This window comes from Glycine max, chromosome 18 (genome assembly GCF_000004515.6).
Source record: "Glycine max cultivar Williams 82 chromosome 18, Glycine_max_v4.0, whole genome shotgun sequence".
NCBI classification, from domain to species: Eukaryota; Viridiplantae; Streptophyta; class Magnoliopsida; order Fabales; family Fabaceae; genus Glycine; species Glycine max.
In genome coordinates this window covers 7,605,936-7,627,989 of record NC_038254.2, presented here as the reverse complement: position 1 = coordinate 7,627,989, position 22,054 = coordinate 7,605,936, and the positions used below count along the sequence as shown (strand labels likewise).

At 29.6% G+C, this 22,054-nt stretch overlaps 3 protein-coding genes across 3 annotated transcripts; all 3 read right to left on the bottom strand.

Annotated features, from left to right (window-relative positions):
* Positions 1-334: 334 nt before the first annotated feature.
* LOC113000140 (tabersonine 16-hydroxylase 2) lies at positions 335-836 on the bottom strand. The gene has a single exon (XM_026126706.2). The coding sequence runs from the start codon at positions 815-817 to the stop codon at positions 335-337; it is 483 nt and encodes a 160-aa protein (XP_025982491.1). The 5' UTR covers positions 818-836.
* A 7,575-nt stretch (positions 837-8,411) lies between these two features.
* On the bottom strand, positions 8,412-9,968 carry SAT1 (serine O-acetyltransferase 1). The gene has a single exon (NM_001420751.1). The coding sequence runs from the start codon at positions 9,830-9,832 to the stop codon at positions 8,657-8,659; it is 1,176 nt and encodes a 391-aa protein (NP_001407680.1). The 5' UTR covers positions 9,833-9,968; the 3' UTR covers positions 8,412-8,656.
* Positions 9,969-17,351: 7,383 nt separating this feature from the next.
* On the bottom strand, positions 17,352-21,341 carry LOC100526953 (uncharacterized). Its single transcript, NM_001249510.2, is given in 3 exon segments — positions 17,352-17,676; positions 20,382-20,441; positions 21,027-21,341. Coding segments are annotated over 3 exon segments (618 nt in total). The 5' UTR covers positions 21,273-21,341; the 3' UTR covers positions 17,352-17,364.
* Between the last annotated feature and the right edge of the window lie 713 nt (positions 21,342-22,054).

Genomic DNA, 22,054 nt, shown 5'->3' with positions numbered 1-22,054 from the left:
CACTCTCCTTATATTCATGTACAAGATTAGAGTTTCTAATCCTTCTTGAGAAAATGTGAGCAAATGATGTGGAATCAAAGTTAATTAACATTGAGGATAAAAAGTTCCTTTTACGATGCATTATTAGTTACAGAATTTCATTTTCTGTTACAACCAAACATAGCCGAAAAAAGTCTTATTTCAACTGATGGCAGTAGATCTTTATTCTGCAGTAAACATTATAAGCATCACCATAGGTTTTAGTTTCTCATATTGAAGTTCATGTGACAGGAAAAGGAACCATGAACAAATCATCTTTTCTTCTAACTGCGACTCCAAACTCTTCACTCATGTCCTATTCTTCACTTATCATTCCATTTGGAAACTTCCAATCAAAGTGATACAACAACTTTGCAAGGGCCAGTTCAATAATTCTTGAAGCAAATGTGCTTCCTGGGCATATCCTTCTTCCAACACCAAAAGGAATGTACTCAAAATTACTCTGTTTGTAGTCAATAGTGCTATCAATGAATCTCTCCGGATAAATCCTCTCTGGTTCAGTCCAATAGTTTGGATCTCTTCCAATTGCCCAAGCATTGACTATGACCTTGCTTTTGGCTGGTATGAGATAACCATGTATCTCACATGTTTGACCACATTCTCTTGGAAGCAAAAGAGGAATTGGAGGGAGTAATCTCAGGGTCTCTTTAACAACTAGTTTCAAATATTTGATTTCATTGATGCAATTCTCATCAACCCTGACTTTCATATTGAAGACCTCTCTCACCTCAGCTTCTGCTTTCTTCATTACTTTTGGATTCTTCATCATTTCAGCCATTGCCCAATCTATGGTTGTTGCTGATGTCTCACCTCCAGCACCAAAAATGTCCTGAAAAGTAATTTACTAATAAGATAAGATAGTGTAAGGATGTCCAACAGATAGTTAAAAGACAACCTGCATGATGTTGTTGCTGTTGCAATTATATGGCAAATACTTAACTACAAAGAGCTCATAAGTGGAAAATAAGATATAAAGGGGCAAGTGTTAAACATTTAGAACATGTATGATCTCCTTCTCACTTTATGGTTTTAAAAATTGTTTTTATAATAATTTCATGTTATTCAGCAATCAATTTCGCATCCAAAATCTATTATATTTTGAAAATTGTTTTCAAAACAAGTATTTTAAAAACCACCAAACAAAAAAAGCTAGGAGACGGTATCTCATCAACTTCTTTTGTTTCGTGATCCTACATAAAAATGAGTCCTCTAGAGTGGTATTGCAAGTGGTTAGGTATGAACTTGGTGTAAGTATCTATTTTCTTATTTTTTAACCAGAGTAGTTTTTGAAAATAGTAATCAGGCAAACCATTATCTTACTAATTCTACTTTCATAGCTAGTCTAAGCAAGATTAAACTAACTACCATACCCTAGTACCAAAAGGCTCCTTGTAACATCTCATTTTTCGTAAATAAATTAAAAAGGTTTTTTTTTAAAATAGAGTTTTAGAAAATGGAGATTTTTATAATTAAATGAATAAGGAGAAATAGCTGTATTAAAATAATGGTTTGAAGGAAAATAAAAAAAAATATTTGATTTATTCATTTGATAGGAAATAAAATAGAGTTCATTTTTATAAAATAATAATAAATAAATAAATAGAGTAAACAATAGGTTGTGAGTACCCTAGCTATAAACAAAGACATGTTAGGTCAGTTTTAAGATTGACGATAAATTATACGCCTCTTCTTCCTCTCAATTTCGTTTTCTATTTTCCCCTCCAAAAACCCTATCTTTTTCCTGCATACACTCAAACATGTCTTAGTAAAATGACGATCTCAGACTCGTTAACTGTTGGATCGTCATGATATATCAGCACTAGGTTCGCAACTCATTTATAAGCACTCTCATCGTTGGAAACTGCAAGAAAATATCGGAGCTAAGAGAAATGTCCTTCGCATCGTAGTTTTTTCTTTTCTCATAGAGACTCAAAATATGTCCAATAAAACTATGACCTTGGACTCGTTAACCGTTGGATCATCGTGAAATTCATACACCTAGTTCACAATTCAATTCCACACACTCTTACCGTTGGGATATGAGAAATAATATTCATGGAGGGAGAAAAGTGAATTGCATGAAGACAGTACAAAAGGAAGACTTTAATCTCTTCTCTTTCTCTCTAATGCTTGGAAACCCTATCAGAGGAAAAGCTCAAGGAATCTTAGGAAATTACTAGAAATGCCGCTACGCTGTCAGAATACACACGTGAGCCCACTTAGAGGTAAGGGATAAGTTTATCGCAATTGAAGTTAGAATGAACATGTGTAGGAATCCTCAGCAGATTAAATTTGGGTTTATTTGGGATGTTTATTGAATTATAATTTTTTCCTTTATGATTATAAATACAATATTGATGTCCTGATGCGAATTGGTTGATAAAATTGAGTGCTCTTAGTGTTTTCATTTTTTTTATACCTATTATTTTGATTAATTGATTTTGATATAATTGTGTGAAATTATTTGAGGGGTGTTACTCCCCATGTTGTGATAAACCTTTTGTATAAATTGTTATATTGAGATTATGAAGTTGTGTTTCAAATTGTGAGTATGTGATAAATTGAACCTGTGATGCATAGAGAAATATACATGTGTATTGAGATGTGTGTATTAAGTTGTGAGCTATGAACTGTGCAATCACACAATTGTAAGACCCTTTAAGGGTGACGAGTTTTTGCGCGACGAGATAAAATTATTTTGAGAACAATTGAGGAGTCGTGTGTATTGCATAGTTCATAGGTAAAGTGTATATGATTTATGAGGTATGATAACATGTTAAATTGAGATTGAACCATTGTGATTGAAACCGAATGTATGAGATAAATTAAGTGTGTATTGACTTGTAATATATGTGTGCATTGAGATGTGGTGTGCATTGAGTTGTGAGCTATGAATTGGACAATCACACGACTATAAGACCCTTTAAGGGGGACGAGTATTATCATGAGAACCACTGAGGGGACCTGACGAGTTTAATCACAAGCGTGACGAGATAAAATTATTTTGAGAACAATTGAGAAGTCATGTGTTTTGTACAGTTCATAGATAGAGTTTGTGTGCTAATTTTTTTTTCTGGGTTGGACCTGAATTAGGAGGGAGAGGCTTTGACGGACTCTTCGGAGTGTATACCTTAGGAGTAAATACACCCGGTTTGAGTGCTCCTTTAAGCCTGTGCCGATCCCACATGGTTGGAGCATTCTCATAAAACAACGTGACTCCGACTGGTCTCTCTATGATTTTACCTAGTGAGAATGACTTGACTTATTAGTGTGTGATTTGTCTTGTCATGTACTCTTAGGCGTCCGACGAAATTTTTCACTGACATGGTACCACATTACATATAGGAGAGGTAACGAGGTCCCAATACTCAAAAGTCAAAATCTAAAAGAAACATCTTATTTACTAAACACATTTCTTAAATTTAACCACAAACCTGATTCTTTGGCAAACAAACGTTCAAAATATGGACGTTGAGAAAAAGTGATTAGGTGTTGGAAAATGACATGTAATAATAGGTATGCAACATGCCAAGCAAAGTGGGAATGAATATATCGTTTTTCGTCTCTGTCTTTAAAGTTGGGTATACTTGTTCCACCCCATTTTCATCTTCTGAAAATTATTATTATTTTATAATAGTATATTTGTTGTCTAATTTTAAATCTAAAACTAATTTAGATGTCATTAAATTGAATAAACCATAAAAATGCAATAATTCATAACTTAAATTCAACCTATTAATTACAATTTAGGATAAAAGATGTCAAGTCTCTCATAAAAAGATGAAGAGAACTTCAAACAAACTTTTTATTATTGATTGAAATTTATTGAAAATAAAAGAAAATAATTGTAAGTCCTAGTCATATTTAATTATTATCTTTTTAATTTTATAATTTTTGATAAATGTAAACCAATTAAAAAGTATGTTTAAAAGAGCATACTAGAAAATGCATTCCTAACACTTTTCAAGAATGAAATAAGTAAGAGAATATAATTAATATATCTTTCGGATAATATTAATTAGTATTCATACTCGTCAAAAACAAGTATTTTTCATGCATCAAAGTTGCGACGGGTCAAGGTTGACATTTGCGGGCACGAAGATTCTTGTAATCCTAGTACGTAAACATTTGAGGAATATATAATATGAATGTAAAATTACACCAATACCATTACGTAGTAAGTGTCAATCAATTGGGGCATATGTTGTTGTAGCTGGTTTAGCCTGGGATTTCAAGTTTAAGTATTGGTAGGAAGGAAAATATTATCTTCCATAATAATATTGTCTAATTAGAATAAGATTATTTTTCATGAAAAATATGATGAAAAAAGAAAGATTAAAAGAGTCGTAAACAGAAAGTATATATACCTTGCTAATTACTTTATAAGCCTTTACTTCTAGATATAAAGATGTGTTGCCACCATTGGGGTATACCAATTGATCATACCAATTCAATAGCTTGACATTCTGACTCTTAACTTTCTAAGAAGAGCTTGAGCACCTGGCTCTGATTCATAACTTAATCTCATCCAACACGAGGGTAGATATAATTGGCTGACCAATAATCTTAACAATTTTGGACACCACAACAGCAATTTTTTGACTTCAAATTATACAGCTGAGAGCCAATAATCTCTTGTTGCATGATTTGATTTTGGTTTTCACCTTCCCACACGGAATTGATTAGCGTGGGATAAATGATCTTAAGTGTGTACAACTCAACACGTTCACTTGGGAGCAAGTGGCATCATCTTTGGACTTCTATACACGTTTTGTACTTCAAGTCATCAACCATGTCGTCCTTTAAAAATTAAATAATATTAATTTTTATGCATAATTTTTTTTTAAAATACCAGAATATAATCAAAAAAACATTATACATTCTCTTTAATCTATCCTTTTCTTTATGTCGCTTAAAAAATAATTTCAGTGTATAACTATAAACATCAAAGTGTCATATCAATTTCGGTTAATAATTACTGCCAAACACATTAATTAATTAGCATAGGTGCATTTGTACAAAAATAAATTCGACCATTATTTAATTCTCTAACTTTTGCTTTTGTTTTATTTTGATCCTAACTTTCAAACCTAAGTTAAATTAGTTCTTTCCGTCAATCTTGTCCAATAATTCCAGTAAATAACAAAGTTATTAAGCTTTCTGTCCAAAAAAACAACAAAGTTATTAAGCTAAGTGGTCCTCTAACTTCACATATAAAACCGGCCGGTATTTAAAATTTTTTTCACATAAATAATAATAATAAAAAAAAGATATTCTGCTTCTAATGTGAGTGTTTTTTATTCACTCTACAACCAGGCATCGTTAATTTGTCGAAAAATATGAAGTGAAAAAAAATTTTGAAAAGTCGCTTTTGCAAAAAATAAATAAAAAACACACAAGTGCAATTACAAAAAAATCCTTCCCCCACTTATGAAAACAAATAAAATGTCGGGTACTTTCAAAGCAAAAGGGACAGCCTTTCTTTTTGTCTTCCTGTCCTAGTCTTGCCCCAGCGGCCATAAGCTCATAACGAAGGTTAGATGTAACTATGCAATGAGGTACAGAAGGGGGAAAGAAAAGAAAACCAAAAATATATATTTTTAAAATAAAAAACATTAAATAATGATGTGAATAAGAGGCTAAATCAATATTATTATCTTTTATATATAATAAAGAAAATAATTTTAGCACATTCTTTCTCGATCAAATTAAGGACACCTTAGACAATTCCTTCTTTATTATTTTTATTTAATAAATTGTATTAGTTACAAGGAAATTTAATGTAATGTATGGTAGGTTTTTAATGCACATTTTTTATTTTTTCAATTATTAGGTATTTGAGGAAGGATAATAGATTTTAATAATTTCATTGTTGAGAACTTGAATTCATCCACTTATTTATTCATTATTATAAAATTATTTATTGTATTTATATTTATGAATTTTAATTTTTAAAATAAAAAATATCAGATACAAAGTAAATAAAAATTATTTTTTTCACTGATTTTTTATATTGAAAATAATAAAGTTGAAATAAAATAATATTTTTGTAATTACAAGTTTTAAAATTTGTGCATTCATTTAAGACATTTCCTTCTTAATTATTACATTTTTATTTATTTAATAAATTATATTAATTACTAGGAGTCTAAGACATATAATGAACATTGGATTTTTTAATTATTGTATTTTATTTTTCATAATTAAATATTGGGAGAATAATAATGGATTTTTTTTAAAAAACTCATCCATATATGTATGGATTGTTATGCATTCATTTATTATACTTGTGATTTTTTTAATATAGAAATCATATACAAACAAAAAAAATATTTATTTTCACTTTTTTTAATTTCACATAATTAAAGTCAAGATAAAATTAAAAAATTTTGAATGTGTATCTTCATTTATTATATTCATGAATTTTTTTAATAATATCAAATGCAAAAAAAAAACTTTTATTGTTTAAAATAAAATAAAATAGCATATTTTTTAATACTTTTTCCTCATTACATGTTTTGTTTAATGGATTATTGTAAAATCTTCATTATTGTAATTCATGTACTTCATTTTCAACAATTATTTAATTTTTTAAAAATAAAAGGCTTTTACTTAATGTATAATTGATTATTACATAAGTTATTAAAAAGTCTCCATTGATGTAAATAATGTATTCAAATTATAAGATTAAATTATTCAATGCTAATGAATTTCAATAATTGAAAAGTCTTCATAAATTTGTATTTAATCTTTAATAAAAAAAACTGTGTGACGCTAACTATTGTGATATTTAAATATCTAAATGTGTAATATTTTAAATATTATAGTACTAATAAAAATATTTAATCTAATTTATGAAGCATGTTATTGTAGTGTTATATTTTGATAGTGTAATTTTTAAATATTTTTCATGCAAGTGTGATATTCAAATATTGTAATATAAATAATATTTTTTAAAAACTTTATTTAAGGGGATAGAACCTACTAACACACCAATCAATGACTTATTAATTTTGTTTCTTTTTCATAAGATCATTTTCTAATTTTCAAATGCATTAATTATTTTTTCTTAAACCATCCTTAATTAATTAAAAAAATTTTAAGCAGAAATTAAGAAAACTTAGAAATTAATAAAAGCTATTTTTTCTCTCCCTTGTTAAGATTGGAGAATATAGCCTCATATAATTGAATGCTCACTCATCTATGTTAATTATTATCTGAGAAGAAAGAGATAATTATTTGAAAAAAATTAAGAATAATTTTAAAAGATTAGTACAAATAATTGAAAATTTTAATTTAATTAACTAAATTAACTATTTTTATAAGGGTTGTGAATTAATTGAATGGTTTTGCAAAATGAAATGGAGGGAGTACTTATGTTTTGGGCCAACTTGTTCATCACGCTGTTAAGCACAGCCACTACTCACTAAAGTTTTATAAAATCGGTGCATCATGGAATCTTTACAAAATTCATGTAACCACTAAGAAAAGGAAAGGCCATTAAAGAGTTACAATGTTAAAGGTGCAACGCAACTTATGCTAATAAATTAATTTTGATTTTATTCTCCTTTCCATTATTGATTTTGTTGGTTATTGGTTTCTCAAAACTTTAAAAGATAGCGGCTAAGTGGAATTTTTTATTCCGGATTCCAGTAGTGATTGGTTTTCTGTATGCAAAGTCCAAATCATAAATTGAACAAAATCTTGACTCTTATAATAAATATGGTTTTGATGTTCCAAACCAGAAATAAAGACACTTATAGATCTTCAGTATTTTTCTTCTTCAATATAGTTATCACCTCAACGGAAACAGTTTCACTAGAAAAGTAGACAGAGAGAAACTAAGTACAGGTTTAGGTAAACAACTTAATTATGCATTCATTGAATAAGTGTATTTTTCGTATAAATACGTAGAAGAAATTAGAAATTATTAAAATAAGTTGAAAAATAACTTATAAATATATAATAAACTATCTTAGTAAACTCTTCTAAAATACTCAAAGCTTTATAAAGTTTTATTATATTCATATGTGAAAGAATGATTTATTTAATAGGATAACTTCTGTTTAAATTTTTTATAATGAATTAAAAAAAATGAAAGATAGTCTATGACGGGGGACCTCTTCCAAAAGATGATGCTGAGCATAGACTAAGGTACCATCCTACCAAATTTTCAAAGGACTTATATTCTGTTTGGATTACCATTTTAAACACTCAAAACAGACATTCACACTTTTCAATACATTCACACTTTTCAATGGAAGAAACAGAGACGCAAGCCATCCATATCACTACAAGTCTACAGGAATTTTAGATTACTACCAAATTGAATCCTCAGCAAGGATTAGCAGAAAACAATAAGACCACGAATGTAACCATAACAAGCTGAAATATCCATATTCATAAATTTTACACAAAGGGTTGTCATCATGGCCCCTTACAACAACAAAGTACTACATCTAACTATTCTTTAAAAATCTAACACGATGATTCAAAGGACGCCCTGTTGTCAGCAGGAGAACTTAGATTCTCTCTTGCACAACAACCAAGCCCCCTCAACCAAAACAATTCCCACCTAAACACAAACTCTAAAACATGTTAGACAATTAATTAGCTTCTATATAACATAATCAGACCATGAAGTATGGTCCATGGTAAAACTAGGCATCTTATCCAATTTAATAGGGTTATCCTTCCCTCCAACCAACCTAGCAGGGTTCCCAACAGCAGTAGTCCTTGGTGGCACTTCCTTCAACACAACAGAACAAGCACCAATCTTAGCTCCATCACCAATCTTAATGTTCCCCAAAATACAAGTCCCTGCACCTATCAACACCCCATCACCAATCTTAGGGTGTCTATCCCCACTTGCCTTACCAGTCCCTCCCAATGTCACATTATGCAAAATTGACACATTATTCCCAATAACTGCAGTCTCCCCCACAACAAGTCCTGTTGCATGATCCAGCAAAATCCCACGTCCAATTTTGGCACCAGGGTGAATATCCACAGCAAAAACCTCAGACACCCTATTCTGAATCAACAGCGCCAAGACCTTCCTCCCTTGAAGCCACAATTTGTGAGCAATCCTATGAGCCTGACATGCCAAAAAACCCTTGAAATTCAGCAAGCAATGCACATAACTTATGCAAGCAGGGTCCCTCTCCTTAACAGCTATCAAATCATCCTTCACAGCACCTACGATGTCATCATCTCCATCATCAACCAAAACACCCATGAAAAGGTCAAAAAGGGTGCTGCTTGGAAGGCTCAAGCTGCTCAAATTTGTGGAGAGGTGGTTGGCCAAGGCACTCTCCAAAGATTTGTGAGACAAAATGGAACTGAAATAGTAGCTGGATAAAATTGGTTCTTGATCAACATCTAACCTTGCCTCCTCTTGAATCTTCAACCAAAGATCAACACCCTCCACAACCTCAACCTCAATATCATCATTATCCTCCACACATGTGTCAAACTCCTCCACGCGTGTGAAGGCAGTGTCACGATTCTTGCAAATGGGTATGCAGGGAACGCGATCAGAGAAAGTGGGTCGGCAGAATTTCATGTAATTGAAGGAACGATCATCGGATTGGGACCCGTTAGGCTTCCGAGAAAGAGGGGTTGGGGCATCAACACAAGTGGCCATGGAGAGAGAGAAAGGGTGAATTGAATACAAAGATTGAAACTTTGGGGGATGAAGAAAAATGGGTGTGAATTGGATTGGGGAGGGAGTGAGAGGGGAAGTCTTATATAAGGGGGAAGTGAGGAAGCGCCCTAGAGCCAGAACATTCATGGAAAATAGGAAAATTTTCCGGGAAAAAATAATATTGGTAATAAATTAGAAAGGGAAAATGATTTTTATTTGTGATGGTGGACGATTGGGAATTCGATTGATGAGTGAATGAATGTGATTTGTGTTTGGAAAGGAAAGGAAGGGCTGCTACTGGTCTTACGGAGGCCACATCAGAGACCTTAAGGAGAGATTTGCAACTTCTTTTATTGAAGACATTACAACATCTTAGGATAAAATCAATCTAAACTCTTTAAATTAATACTCATTAAATTAATAAATTTTTTAAAATAATAAAGTCTTGAGTTGGACTAATATAACAAATTAAAAAATTTAATAAAATAATAAGATAATAATTTTTCGTGAGATCCCTTTATAATTTTTAATCCTAAAAAAATTATAAATTAATAATTTTTATGAAATATGGTTTGAATACTTTAATACGCTAATGTATATATGTCAAACTTACTTAAAAATACATTGAACATATTTGTTCTTTTTATTTGCATTTATTATACTTCAAAAATCATTATTAATTTCCAATGCATATCAATCATAGTTACTAATTTACTTTGAGTTTCAAGATTCGCTGTAACATAATTTTAAGAGACATAGACTTATTTACCTTTTTGTTTGATATATACAGTATAATTATTTAAAAACTCTTTAAATTAATAATTATTAATTTATCAATAAATTAATAACTCTCTAAATTGATAAATTTATTCGATTCTAACATTATTAATTTATAGAGTTTTAACTATAATGTGAAAAATATAAAGTGTTAAAAATTATAACAAAAATTTATAATTAAATAAAATCTCATATTCGAGTTTTATAAATAAAAAAATATTTAAAATAATCAATAAAATATCATAACAAAAATTAATTATGAACAAAATAAATAAATATTTTGCATCAATATTTTCAACCTAAAAGTGGTAGGGCAGGGTTGGTGGCAATGTCACCCGTGAAGGATCGCGTTTACGTGTTCGATGTGCAGCTTCACACTGAATGATAAAAGGATATCATGGTACTGTATGCTTGGAGAATATTTATAAAATGAACTTTACGTATTAAATTTTTTAATATTTAAAATTTCCTTTTTTATTTGTTTATGAATTTAATTGAAACATGCTTCTAATTTAAAGATTTTATAATATTATCATCTAATAGTATATTATTACAAATTTTTTAATTTTTATAATAATTATTTCAAATATTATTTAGGTGATAATGTAAATAGCGTTATACTGTTAATTGTTACATTTTGTAATTAAGCTTTAAAGTTGTATTGTTTTTTTATTTAATTCTTAAATATTTACATAGTAATTCAAAGGAAACCAAAATAGTAAGACATGTTCAGAATAATTTTAATATAAATGAAAATATTAATTATATTTATTTTTATATGTTATGTTTTGAAATGGATAAATAAAAAGGAAAGGAGAATTAATATATTAAGAATTTTAATTTTTATTCATTATTAACAAATTAGAAATTGTTTTAAATATAATTTTGAAAATAATTACTTTTAAAGTCAACATTTTTTCTAAAAAATTGTCAACAAACTTATTTTATATATACTAATTGAATGACAATATAATATACTATAAATACATTTTAAGTAAATTTAACTAAAGTGCTTTAATTTTTATGTAATGTAAATATATAAAAAAAATTACAATGTTAACCTATAAGAAATTATTCTAAGTATGACATTTAAAATAGTAGTTTTTACAAAAAAATAATAAATTTATCATATAGATAATGATGATGTTTAAATAAAATTCTTCATATATAAGTACTTATAAAAGAATAAAAAAAAAATACTACATAGAGTTTCTCCAAAAATCTAACATTCTAAAATTAACCAATACGCTAAAACTTTTGGAAAAGCTAAGGGGGGTTTGGTTTGGCTTTTTTTTTTTTATTGGAAATAGAAAGCGGTAATAAAAATATATTTGATTGAATTTTTGAAAATATTTTTAATAAAAATATTTTTTTAAACGAATAAAAATTAAAAATAATAAAGCTTCTACGTACTTTACCTTTAATAATTGATTAGCAATATAAAAAAAAAATTCAATACTTTAAATGTTTTCTAATTAAATTCATTAAGAAATAAAAAAAAATTCATTTAGTATTTTTTATTCAATAACGAGGGAAAATATTTGAAAAATTGGAAAAACTAGAATTACATATAAAAGAATACTTTTAATCTTCTTTACGATAAATATAATTTTCTCATAGATAAATGGTGTTATGGCAGCGACACCCCCAAAATTTAACTAAGCTGATAGATACCTAGATCTAAATATCAATAAAATATTTTTTTAAAATCGTATGTATGGAAAAAAATAAAGAATATTGGAAAACTGCCCATTTACTTTGATAATCTTTCAACTTAAAAAAACAATAATATTTTTCAACTGTGAAATGTGACACACGAAGATACTATCAGTAAAAAGAATACAGGGTTATTCATTCCACTGGGACGAGTTTACTAATATTTATACTTGACTCGAAATTATGATAGAATCAAGTTTTTGAATTTGTTTCCGATTTAATTAAAACTCAAAATATTTGAAATAAAACTGGATCAACTCAATTTATCATACAACATATTAACTTAGCATTATATATATGTTTTGGTAATCTGTCAAAAAGAAATTTTGATAACAACCTTAACATTATATATAATTAAATAGTAAAACTAAAGAAATAGCTACAATTAAATGTATTTTACAATATATTTTAAGATAAATGATATTAATATAAATATAATATTATATTACATTTTCGCAAGCATTATTTATTAAGTTAAAAAATTATGATTAACATACAATTTTTTGGAAATAATATTTTTTTAAAAAAATATATATATTACTTTAGACTAAGTTGTGATCATCTAATGTATAACTTCAACTCGTCTTAAAAAAATACTAGGTTTAATTTGATCCAAAGTCTATTTAGATTTGTTCGGGTTAATGTGATTAAATATGTACTAACATTTTTTATAATTATTTATTGATATAAAATTTTGATTAATTTTTTTAATAATTCATAAAAACTTGATTGAACACTTTTAATATTTTTTTCCCTAATTTCATTTATTTACTTACGAAACTTGAATATTACGTCTTACTTTAAAAATCTGAATCCAACTCTATTCCAACACTTTTTTTTTTTTTATGAAAAAAGAGAACATAATTAACACTCACAAACAATTTACATTTGCAATGACGTCTTACATAAATAAAATAATATAGGACTAACAAACAAAATTGAAAGTGGGCATTATAAGGTAAAGAGTAAATAATAGCCGCCGTTCAAATTCAATGGTTCTTTGACTTCGTTATGTAATCCATTACGTCACCCAAAAGATTCCACCTCATCCTCACTCACTCCCCTCAAATTACTTGCCGACTACGTTTTTTCTCTTCTTAATTATATTTTTTTTCTCTCTAATTTAAGTTATGTGTAATCTTAATTTTTTAAAACTAAATAATGATTTGTTTATTTTAAGTTAAGCAATTTTATATTGTTGTTAGCTTTCTTCTATTTAAAATTTAATTTATTGTTTGTTTTCTATCTGTATAGTATATAGTTAGGAATAATTGATATTTTCATCACGATATTAATAAAAATATATATTTATCTGATAATTAACTTTTACTGAAAAATTTAATTATTTATTTTTAGTATAATTTTTTTTAATTATATTTTTTTATTCATAAGATTCAAATTTAAAATATTATTTAAAAAAATTGAGTTCAGTATTACTCAAACTAATAATTTATTGGTAATTGAAATTTGAAATAATTTTAAAAGTTTAGGCCGAATAAATATAAATATTAAACAAGAGAATCTTTTATATATTGATTATGATGGGTGTTATCTCTGGTCTTGAATTTTAGTAAAGTACTTAGATGTTTCTAAAGAAAATTGCAATAGTAAGAAAAAGGTACCTTCACAAGAAAAGTTTCTTTTGGGTTAAGCTTTGCCAGGGAGCATCTTTGTCTTGTTTATGGGGCAACTATTTATAAAAATTTAAAACGAATAGCTGCGTATTGTTTGGAATTGTAAACAATATGTATATGTTTATATGTCCCTATCTAATCATCATCCTTTCTTCTAAAGCCTTTGGAATTGCCTTACAACAGAGAAATGAAATAATTTTATAGATTCTCTGCCTTTTGTTTTTTTGCTTATAGTGGGGCAGTGCAATGGTATATTCTCGTGAGATATGCTAAGTGTGGAACATCTCAATTCTCAAGTTCTCAACAAAAATTAAAAGTGGACGACAATGAAGAGCTCTTTAAAACGCATTATTAAAGGATAGAGATGTATCAACTTTTTTTTAAACAAAATTGAAACAAAACAATAGCTCTTCTTTATAATAAAGAAAAAAGATTATAATAAGACAACATAACCACAAAACCGATCACACAATGACTACACATATATAAGATCATTGGTGAAGCTAGCTTTACATATGTGGAGGGCCAAAGTCAATAATTAATTTACAATAACATTTCTAATAAAATCATATCAAAAGAAAAGTATTATAATTCTTTAGAACAAAATTTTATATATCTTCAACTAAATTAAATTAATTTTTCCGACAAAAAATATGAATACAATGTTATGAACACATTTCAACTGGGTAGTGTAATAATATTTTTTTGCAGGAAGAAGCAAAAGGAGGAAAAGTAAAAAAAAAAAAAAAATGATAAACATTTCTTGCTTGTTGAAAAATATTGAAGAGCAAAGTACTTGCACCATACCAAACTCGTCATGAAGCATTGAAACTGCATGTGAAGACAGAACATTTTTTTTAACATACTTTCACTCCAGTCTCTCATTTGCCTTTAAAAAATTTTATCTACTCTAAGAAAAACAACCAAATCAGAGACTTCTACTTTAATCCAATTTATATGTGTTTCTTATTAGTTCAAGGAGCTTATTAATTAATCCCTGGAAGCTTGCATATATCCAAATATTCTTTCTTTCTATTTCTTTTATATGGTCAACTTCTTGGGTCTTGGCTATTATTTAATGGCAATTTGACTATTTGGGTAAGGTTAGGCAAAAGGACAGAGAGGGCTTTATGAGACAAGCCTAGCAAAAGATAAGACAAATTGACCCTTCTTTTATCACCATATCTCTCACCATGAAACCTGGGTCTGCATTATTGAAGATGCTAATCCAGCAAGTTGCATACTCAATAAAACATAGCAATTTGGTAGCCACACAATTGATTTTTCAGGATTTGGCTAACTTCCTATTCTGGAATAAAACTCTAGCTAGCCTTAGAAAGTCTTGCTAAATATATATGAGATATTCCCAGTTAAGCAATCTCTTAGCAAAATTCATCTAATTGTGATTTGAGATATCACTTCATTAGCTTGATGTACTTGAATTTCACTAAAATGGTACGTGATATGTTAATTTTTGTTCTAATTTATGAAACAATTCCTTAGAACCAGACGTAACATACATGTGCAAACTCATACGTGTATTGACCATTCAAATGCTACATACTCCCTCATTGTTCCTTACATTTTATGGAATATTTTATTAATGGCTTGTTAATGAGTTCACAAACAAAACAATTCAGCTACTTGTACAGTTTGAGAAAGTATACAATGCATCAACATCGGAGTTTAGTAATTTGAATTTAAATTACAGCCACAATTAACTCAATATGGTAATATGGTCATAACACCAATTCTGCCTATTGTAAAATAAATAAATAGTAATACTAGTAAGCCATATAAAAGTATAAAAGGAAATACTGAATTATGAATGGAGGTGGAAAAAAATTAAATCTAATTATGTACTCGATTCTTGACTTCATCAATCGTTATTTTTAAAATGATGTTCTTAATCAAGATCCATGTTCCAGTGCGCGTGTATCAAAAAGACAATAAGAGAGGTAAGAAGAGATATGATTGATACGGTTGACATTAGTTCCACACTTTCACAAGCAACGTGAGATAAATGAATATATATTTTTTGGTACATAAATAAATATATAAGATGCTAAAGGATAAAACAATTTAGAGTGAGTTTGTTTAAATTTTAAAAAAAATAACTTTAAAATAAGCATTTTTTGTATAAGCACTTTTTTAATAAGGAGATAAGATTTATTAAAAAAATCTTTTAAACAGAAGCAGTTTAGACAAATACACTAAAAAAATAGAATATTATTTATTTTATTAAAATAAACACTTATTTCAATCAATAAATTTTGAAAAATGACCCTTAATTAAATAAATACCATAAGCACTTTTCATACAGACAAATATCCCAAAGCACTTTCGTTAGCTACTCCATTTCACGTGAATGTGGGCCAATGCCACATTGTTTAACAATGAATTCTCCATCAAGGAAGGACTCAACATGAACATAGATGGTTGAAATATATGCCAATTTTCTCATTAGAGGATTTTCATAGCAACAATTTGCAAGTTTCCACCATGAGACAAATGCTCCCAGATAATGAACAACCATTTTTCAAATAGTAAAAATGGAAACATAATGCAACAGAAACCGGTTAAGAAATCAACAACAGCAAGTGAACGCGTCGATGAGGTGGTATTAAGGGTATAGATAAATAGTCACTTGCTTAATTTTTTAACAAAAGAAACATACACCAATTACATATCTATTTCCGTAGCTGCGTAGAAGTTAAAACACTTACGAATAATCCCATGCATATGAAACTTGAAAATATCATAGTGAGAATAAGAGCTGCAACTTCAATAGAATATAGTACGAAATTTGTAGTTCTTCAATTTAAGATGACAGAATAATCTGACTAGTTTTAAATATATTTTGGCATGGGTAAAACAGGAGAGCAAAGTTGAAGTCAAATAAACCCAAGAAATAAAAGCCAGCAGATAACTTCACTTTATTTCCCCTTTTCAATGATTTGTAAAGGAAATGAAGACTTTATTACAATTTTCTCCCTTTCCTGCAAAGGTGACCAAGGTGATCAGCCAAATACTTTGACAAATTCATAAAACCAGTTGATACTCCATAATAATAAGACAATAACATAATAATAAAAAAATACTTGTAAAGATAAAAAAAAAGGAAAACAAGGAACAATTTTATAATTATGAAAATAGTCAATAAAAACCAAAAAAAAAAAAAAAACTCAAATCGAACAGATCCTCAATCATTCAGTCCCTTAATTAAAAGCTACAAGAATGACATTGTACATAACTTTGAGATCAAAATAAATAAATTCATAAACATAATTTACCAGAGAAAAAAATGAAGCGATTGTGGGGACATCAGAATTACATAACATTGTATATGATATACAAATATCTAAGCAAGAACAGGAAATCAGGAATACACTAATTGAAACCTTGTTGGGGACAAAAGGGGAAAGCAAGCAAAAGGATTTTAACATTGTTCATTGAAATACATGATATCTGCCAATATATTTTGGCCATTGATATAACAAGTTGAACCTCACTCAGATTCAAAATGGTTAGCAACCTGAAAAGAAAATATCTCTAGAGCTTGACCTCCACATCAACACCAGCAGGAAGATCTAGTTGCATCAGAGAATCTATTGTTTGAGCTGTAGGGTATAGAATATCAATGAGACGCTGGTGTGTTCTGATCTCGAAATGGAACCGAGCATCCTTATGTACGTGTGGGGATTTAAGAACACAGTAGATTCGCTTCTTGGTTGGTAATGGCACAGGTCCCATCGTTTTTGCATTGGTATTCCTTGCTGCATCTAATATCTGCTTGCAGGAATCCTCTATCAAGGGCACCCAGTAAGATCTAAGCTTGATTCTAATCTTCTGCTTTGGTGCCATCTGAGAATAGGAACAAGCAATACACAAAAAAAAAAAGGCATGTCACAAATTGTTATTCTAATTCCTGGTTAGACACAAGAGATTCAAATCAATGCTTAAAATTAATATTCAAAGACTATTAAGTTGCTTTTGGACATTTCAACTGTACTTACAGATAATTTCACAAAGAAACTCATGAAAAATAAGCTAGCAGCATGTTGAATCCACATTAATTCAATGCACAAAATTAATAGAATTGCAATGTACACATCCCCTTCTCATCAATGAATAACTAGAAATTATCATAGGAAATATCACTAATCCAACAGTTATGAGCAACCTATACTACACTAGGTACCATGAGCAGTAGAAACATTTTCAGTCAAAATAAATGTATAATCCAGAATAAATGATTTATAAACTATGGAAGATTGCTAAGCACATCCTTGAGAACAGTGATTACAAGAGTATTATTTTCTAATGCACCAATTATATGTTCAACTATTAATATTATCAAAGTGAAGCATGGAAAAAAAGAATCACATGTATATTTTACATTTAACAATGTTAAAATGCACATCTTTCTGCCACAGATGCAGCCAGATATGTTGAGTAAGAGTTTAATTTATTTTTTTTAATATTTTTAATGATTACAAATTACAATCTCATTAAATAATAAATCATAATACCTAATTTTGACCACTAAAACAGTCACTGTATAGTTTGTTCAGAGTAATTTTTATAGGAACTGAAACTACTGTGGAAAAATAGACAAAATACTCAGAAACAGTGCTCGGATTACAAGGTAATATGCAGTAAGTATAAAAATTAAGAAGGAAAGAAAACAAATCAGAAGGAAAAGTTCTCTGCCCTGGGAAACAGCCATCCCCAAATCACCCAAATGATAGCCTACCTCTTTCATTTCCTCCCTTTTTCCCTCTATCCCGCACAGCCTCTAACTTTACCACAACTCATCCCACACTTGTTGCCACATATGCAAGTTTGTTATAGCCTTAGTAAATCCCTCTGTTGCCTTTTTACCAAATAGGAGTGCCTAACAGATTCTAATTGCTGCCTTTACTTTTTCAACAACTAACCATCCAGCAAAAGAAACTACTCAACTACAACAAATTGGTGGAGTACATCAGGTATCCAATAAACAAGATATGGGAGATTGTGTTTAGCCACACTCTTCACTTCAGGAAGGAAAAATTTGCTGATATGCATCAACTGGAACACATCCTTGGACTATGGTTTTAAGGATACTACCAGGCCCTTCTTTGAACTCGATTACCTTTTTACAAACTAATTATTGTTGGGTCCCCTATACCCTGTAGTGTTACTCAGTCTTAGTTAGGCCCTATTTTATAAATGAAAGAGGGGAGGATCCAACACTAATAGCCCTTCAAGCATCATGGAATAATACATTGTTATATAGATTCTTCATAGATGTCAAATCACGAACTGTATTGTGAACAGTTTGGTTTGGAAAATGTTGATCGTCATGCATTGCTCAATATTAATAAAATGCTCTAAAATCACACATATCACTATGCAAAATGACATAACATTTAAATTTCGCATATCGCTATGGAAAAGTAAAATCCACTAATATTATAATACAATCAATCATCAGCCAAAATTCATAGTTAAAACTCACAAGTCTTAACTCTTTACAAGTTTCTACTAAGTGAGCTACCTCACATTGTTTTTGTGGATATTGAATGGTAATTATATTTGATGTGTAATTCATAGTCAAGAACAATAAAATGTTCTCAGGAAACATCCTTCTTTCCCATTTTCTTAGCCTTAGGAGCCACATAAAGTGCTATGCTTCAAAAGAATGAAAAGAGGGCAATGATATATCCAAATAAATTGCATATAGAGATTAGAGAGAGTGACTGTATGAAGCCTCTGTTTCTAAAAGATGAACACGGAGCAACAGAATAGGCTGAATAGCCAAATAGGGTTTTAGAGCAAATGAGTGATTGTATAAAGCCAAGCCACTGTTTCAGAAGAATGAAGACAAAACAATGGAATAATCAAATAGGGAGAATTTTTTTTTTTTGGTATTAAGAATAACTCCATCCGATCCTTTTTATTTAACAATTTAAGATTCTCATTGGTTTCTCTGATGAGAATTGGCAAAAAAACAGAGCAACAAAAAAAATATATCAGCAAATTGCCAAATCATGATTCATACCAATGATACAGAATCACACTAATTCATGCATATCACATGATTCAAAGCCATATGTGATTCATCACAAGATGCAAATCACTGAACTGTATCAAATTATGCTATTCAAATTGTGAACCACGCAATTGTGTAATTTCAATAACCTTTCAAATTTACTCCTGAAATAGATTTCACACAAAAATTATCACAACAAAATTGTCAATTGCACACATGGCAGTCATTAATAATACTGAGGGCCAATGTCACCTCGTCAAGGAACTATGTCATACTTTTGATTAGGAGGCATATGTTTCAATGCTGATTAACTGGCTAGCATCAATACAACTTATTTAACCTCTTCCCTGATTTACCAAACACAATTCACAGAATGAAATGTTCAATCAATTTCTTATAATAATTCTTAAACAATTTTTATCAAATATAATGTACATTCAAAATTTATGCTTCACATGTAAAAGATAATGTAAAACCCCAAAACGAAACAAATATCAAATCACAACTGGAAATAGGGTATTGATCAACATACTGTATCTGCATCGCCACCAATGCTAATTGCCGAAGTGCTAGGAGTCCCCAAGTCACCAACCTAAAGCATCAAAACATTGCATTAACAAGGATACTAATTGGTAATTGCATCATGCCACCTGACATCTAAACCCCCACTTCGCTATTGAGCTCAAAACATTAATGATATGTTGGACGAGAGGAAAGAAAACAAAGATAACAATGTAGTTTCTTTTGTTCAGTTAAAGGGAAAGTGGAAAGAAAAATTGACTTCTAGAAACAAAAATTCAAACTTTTCTCTCTTTTCATTTTCTCTTCAATTTAAAATTTCAAACTTTTCTACCCTCCCCCATTTTCTCTCCACTCTACAAAACAAAAAGTTAGGAAAACACAAGCCAAACTAAAACTTAACAACATAGAACCCAGTGCCATTATACTTCCTAAACCTCCTAACAAACAAGATACATTGCAAAAGGCAGAAAGAATACCATTGTCATAATTTCCAGTATCCACTTCACCTTATCTCCACAAATCTTACATTTTGTACAAACACAATGACTATTGTTTGACACATAATAGCACACACATGCTGAATTAGTACATTCCAGAAACACAATCTATCCCCCAATGAAGAAATACCAAAACTCTCTCTCACACACACACAAACCTCAAAGGTGGTGGCGTCAGAGTCATCATCAAGGGTTTCTGGAGGTGGGTCTAAGGGATCAAGTGAAGAATCCAACGCTTCTGGAGCAACATGAACAACAGTTGTTGAGTGCGAAGGTTTTGGGCATTTGACCCTCAAGGTGTTGTTGCCAGAGAAAAAGCACAAAGATGGAAACTTTGGCTTGGAAGATAGAGAAGGAGAAGAATTGGAGAGAGAAAGAGGAGTAACAGAGAGAGAAACCGCCATTGAAGCTCTTCAGTGATTCTATCTCTCTGTGAATGAACTTGTGTGTGAAGCGATAGAAGGTTGTGCTATGACACTTTTGCAGAGAATTATCCAAAATTTATGTTCTTTTCTGATTTTTTATTAAACTCGATAGAAAATGGGCTTTCAAGACCAACATTCTACTAGCCTGGCCCAATTGTATTTTGCGTTTCGAACTTTTAAATATTAAATTGGCATTTGGTCTTATTAGTAGGGTTGAATAAAAGGGCTCACGTCCTTGGACCGTCCGTGGGGCCTATGGTCCTGGGATTATAGATCAATTTTTTTTTTTAAGAATTTATGATTATGCAGTCTTTTAATTTAAGAGTTATGTGAGTTTGGATCACAAGATTTAGGGGTTGACCTCCAACCACTGACCCAATTCAATTCAAATTCAATTAATCTTAAGGGTCTAATTCAAAATTTTTTTACATTTATGTTGAAAATTTATTTAACTATATTAAAACTTTTGTAATTAAATATATTATAAAAGATTTATTAAGACTTTTTAACAAAATATATATAATTGAATGTAATTGATTATTTTTTTAAGAGAAAAAATATATTTATTTTAAAATTATAGTTATGTCTACCGACGTTTAACTTGTAGGATCAATGTATTAAATTTGTGTAAGAGTGCAGGATGGGCTAACTCAGTTCAATGTCAATGCGAGCTTCTACATACGTGCCTTACGCAAGACGATCAATCCGCTTACTCATCCCTACTAATTAGTACTTATTACTTAGTAGAAGAAATTGACATT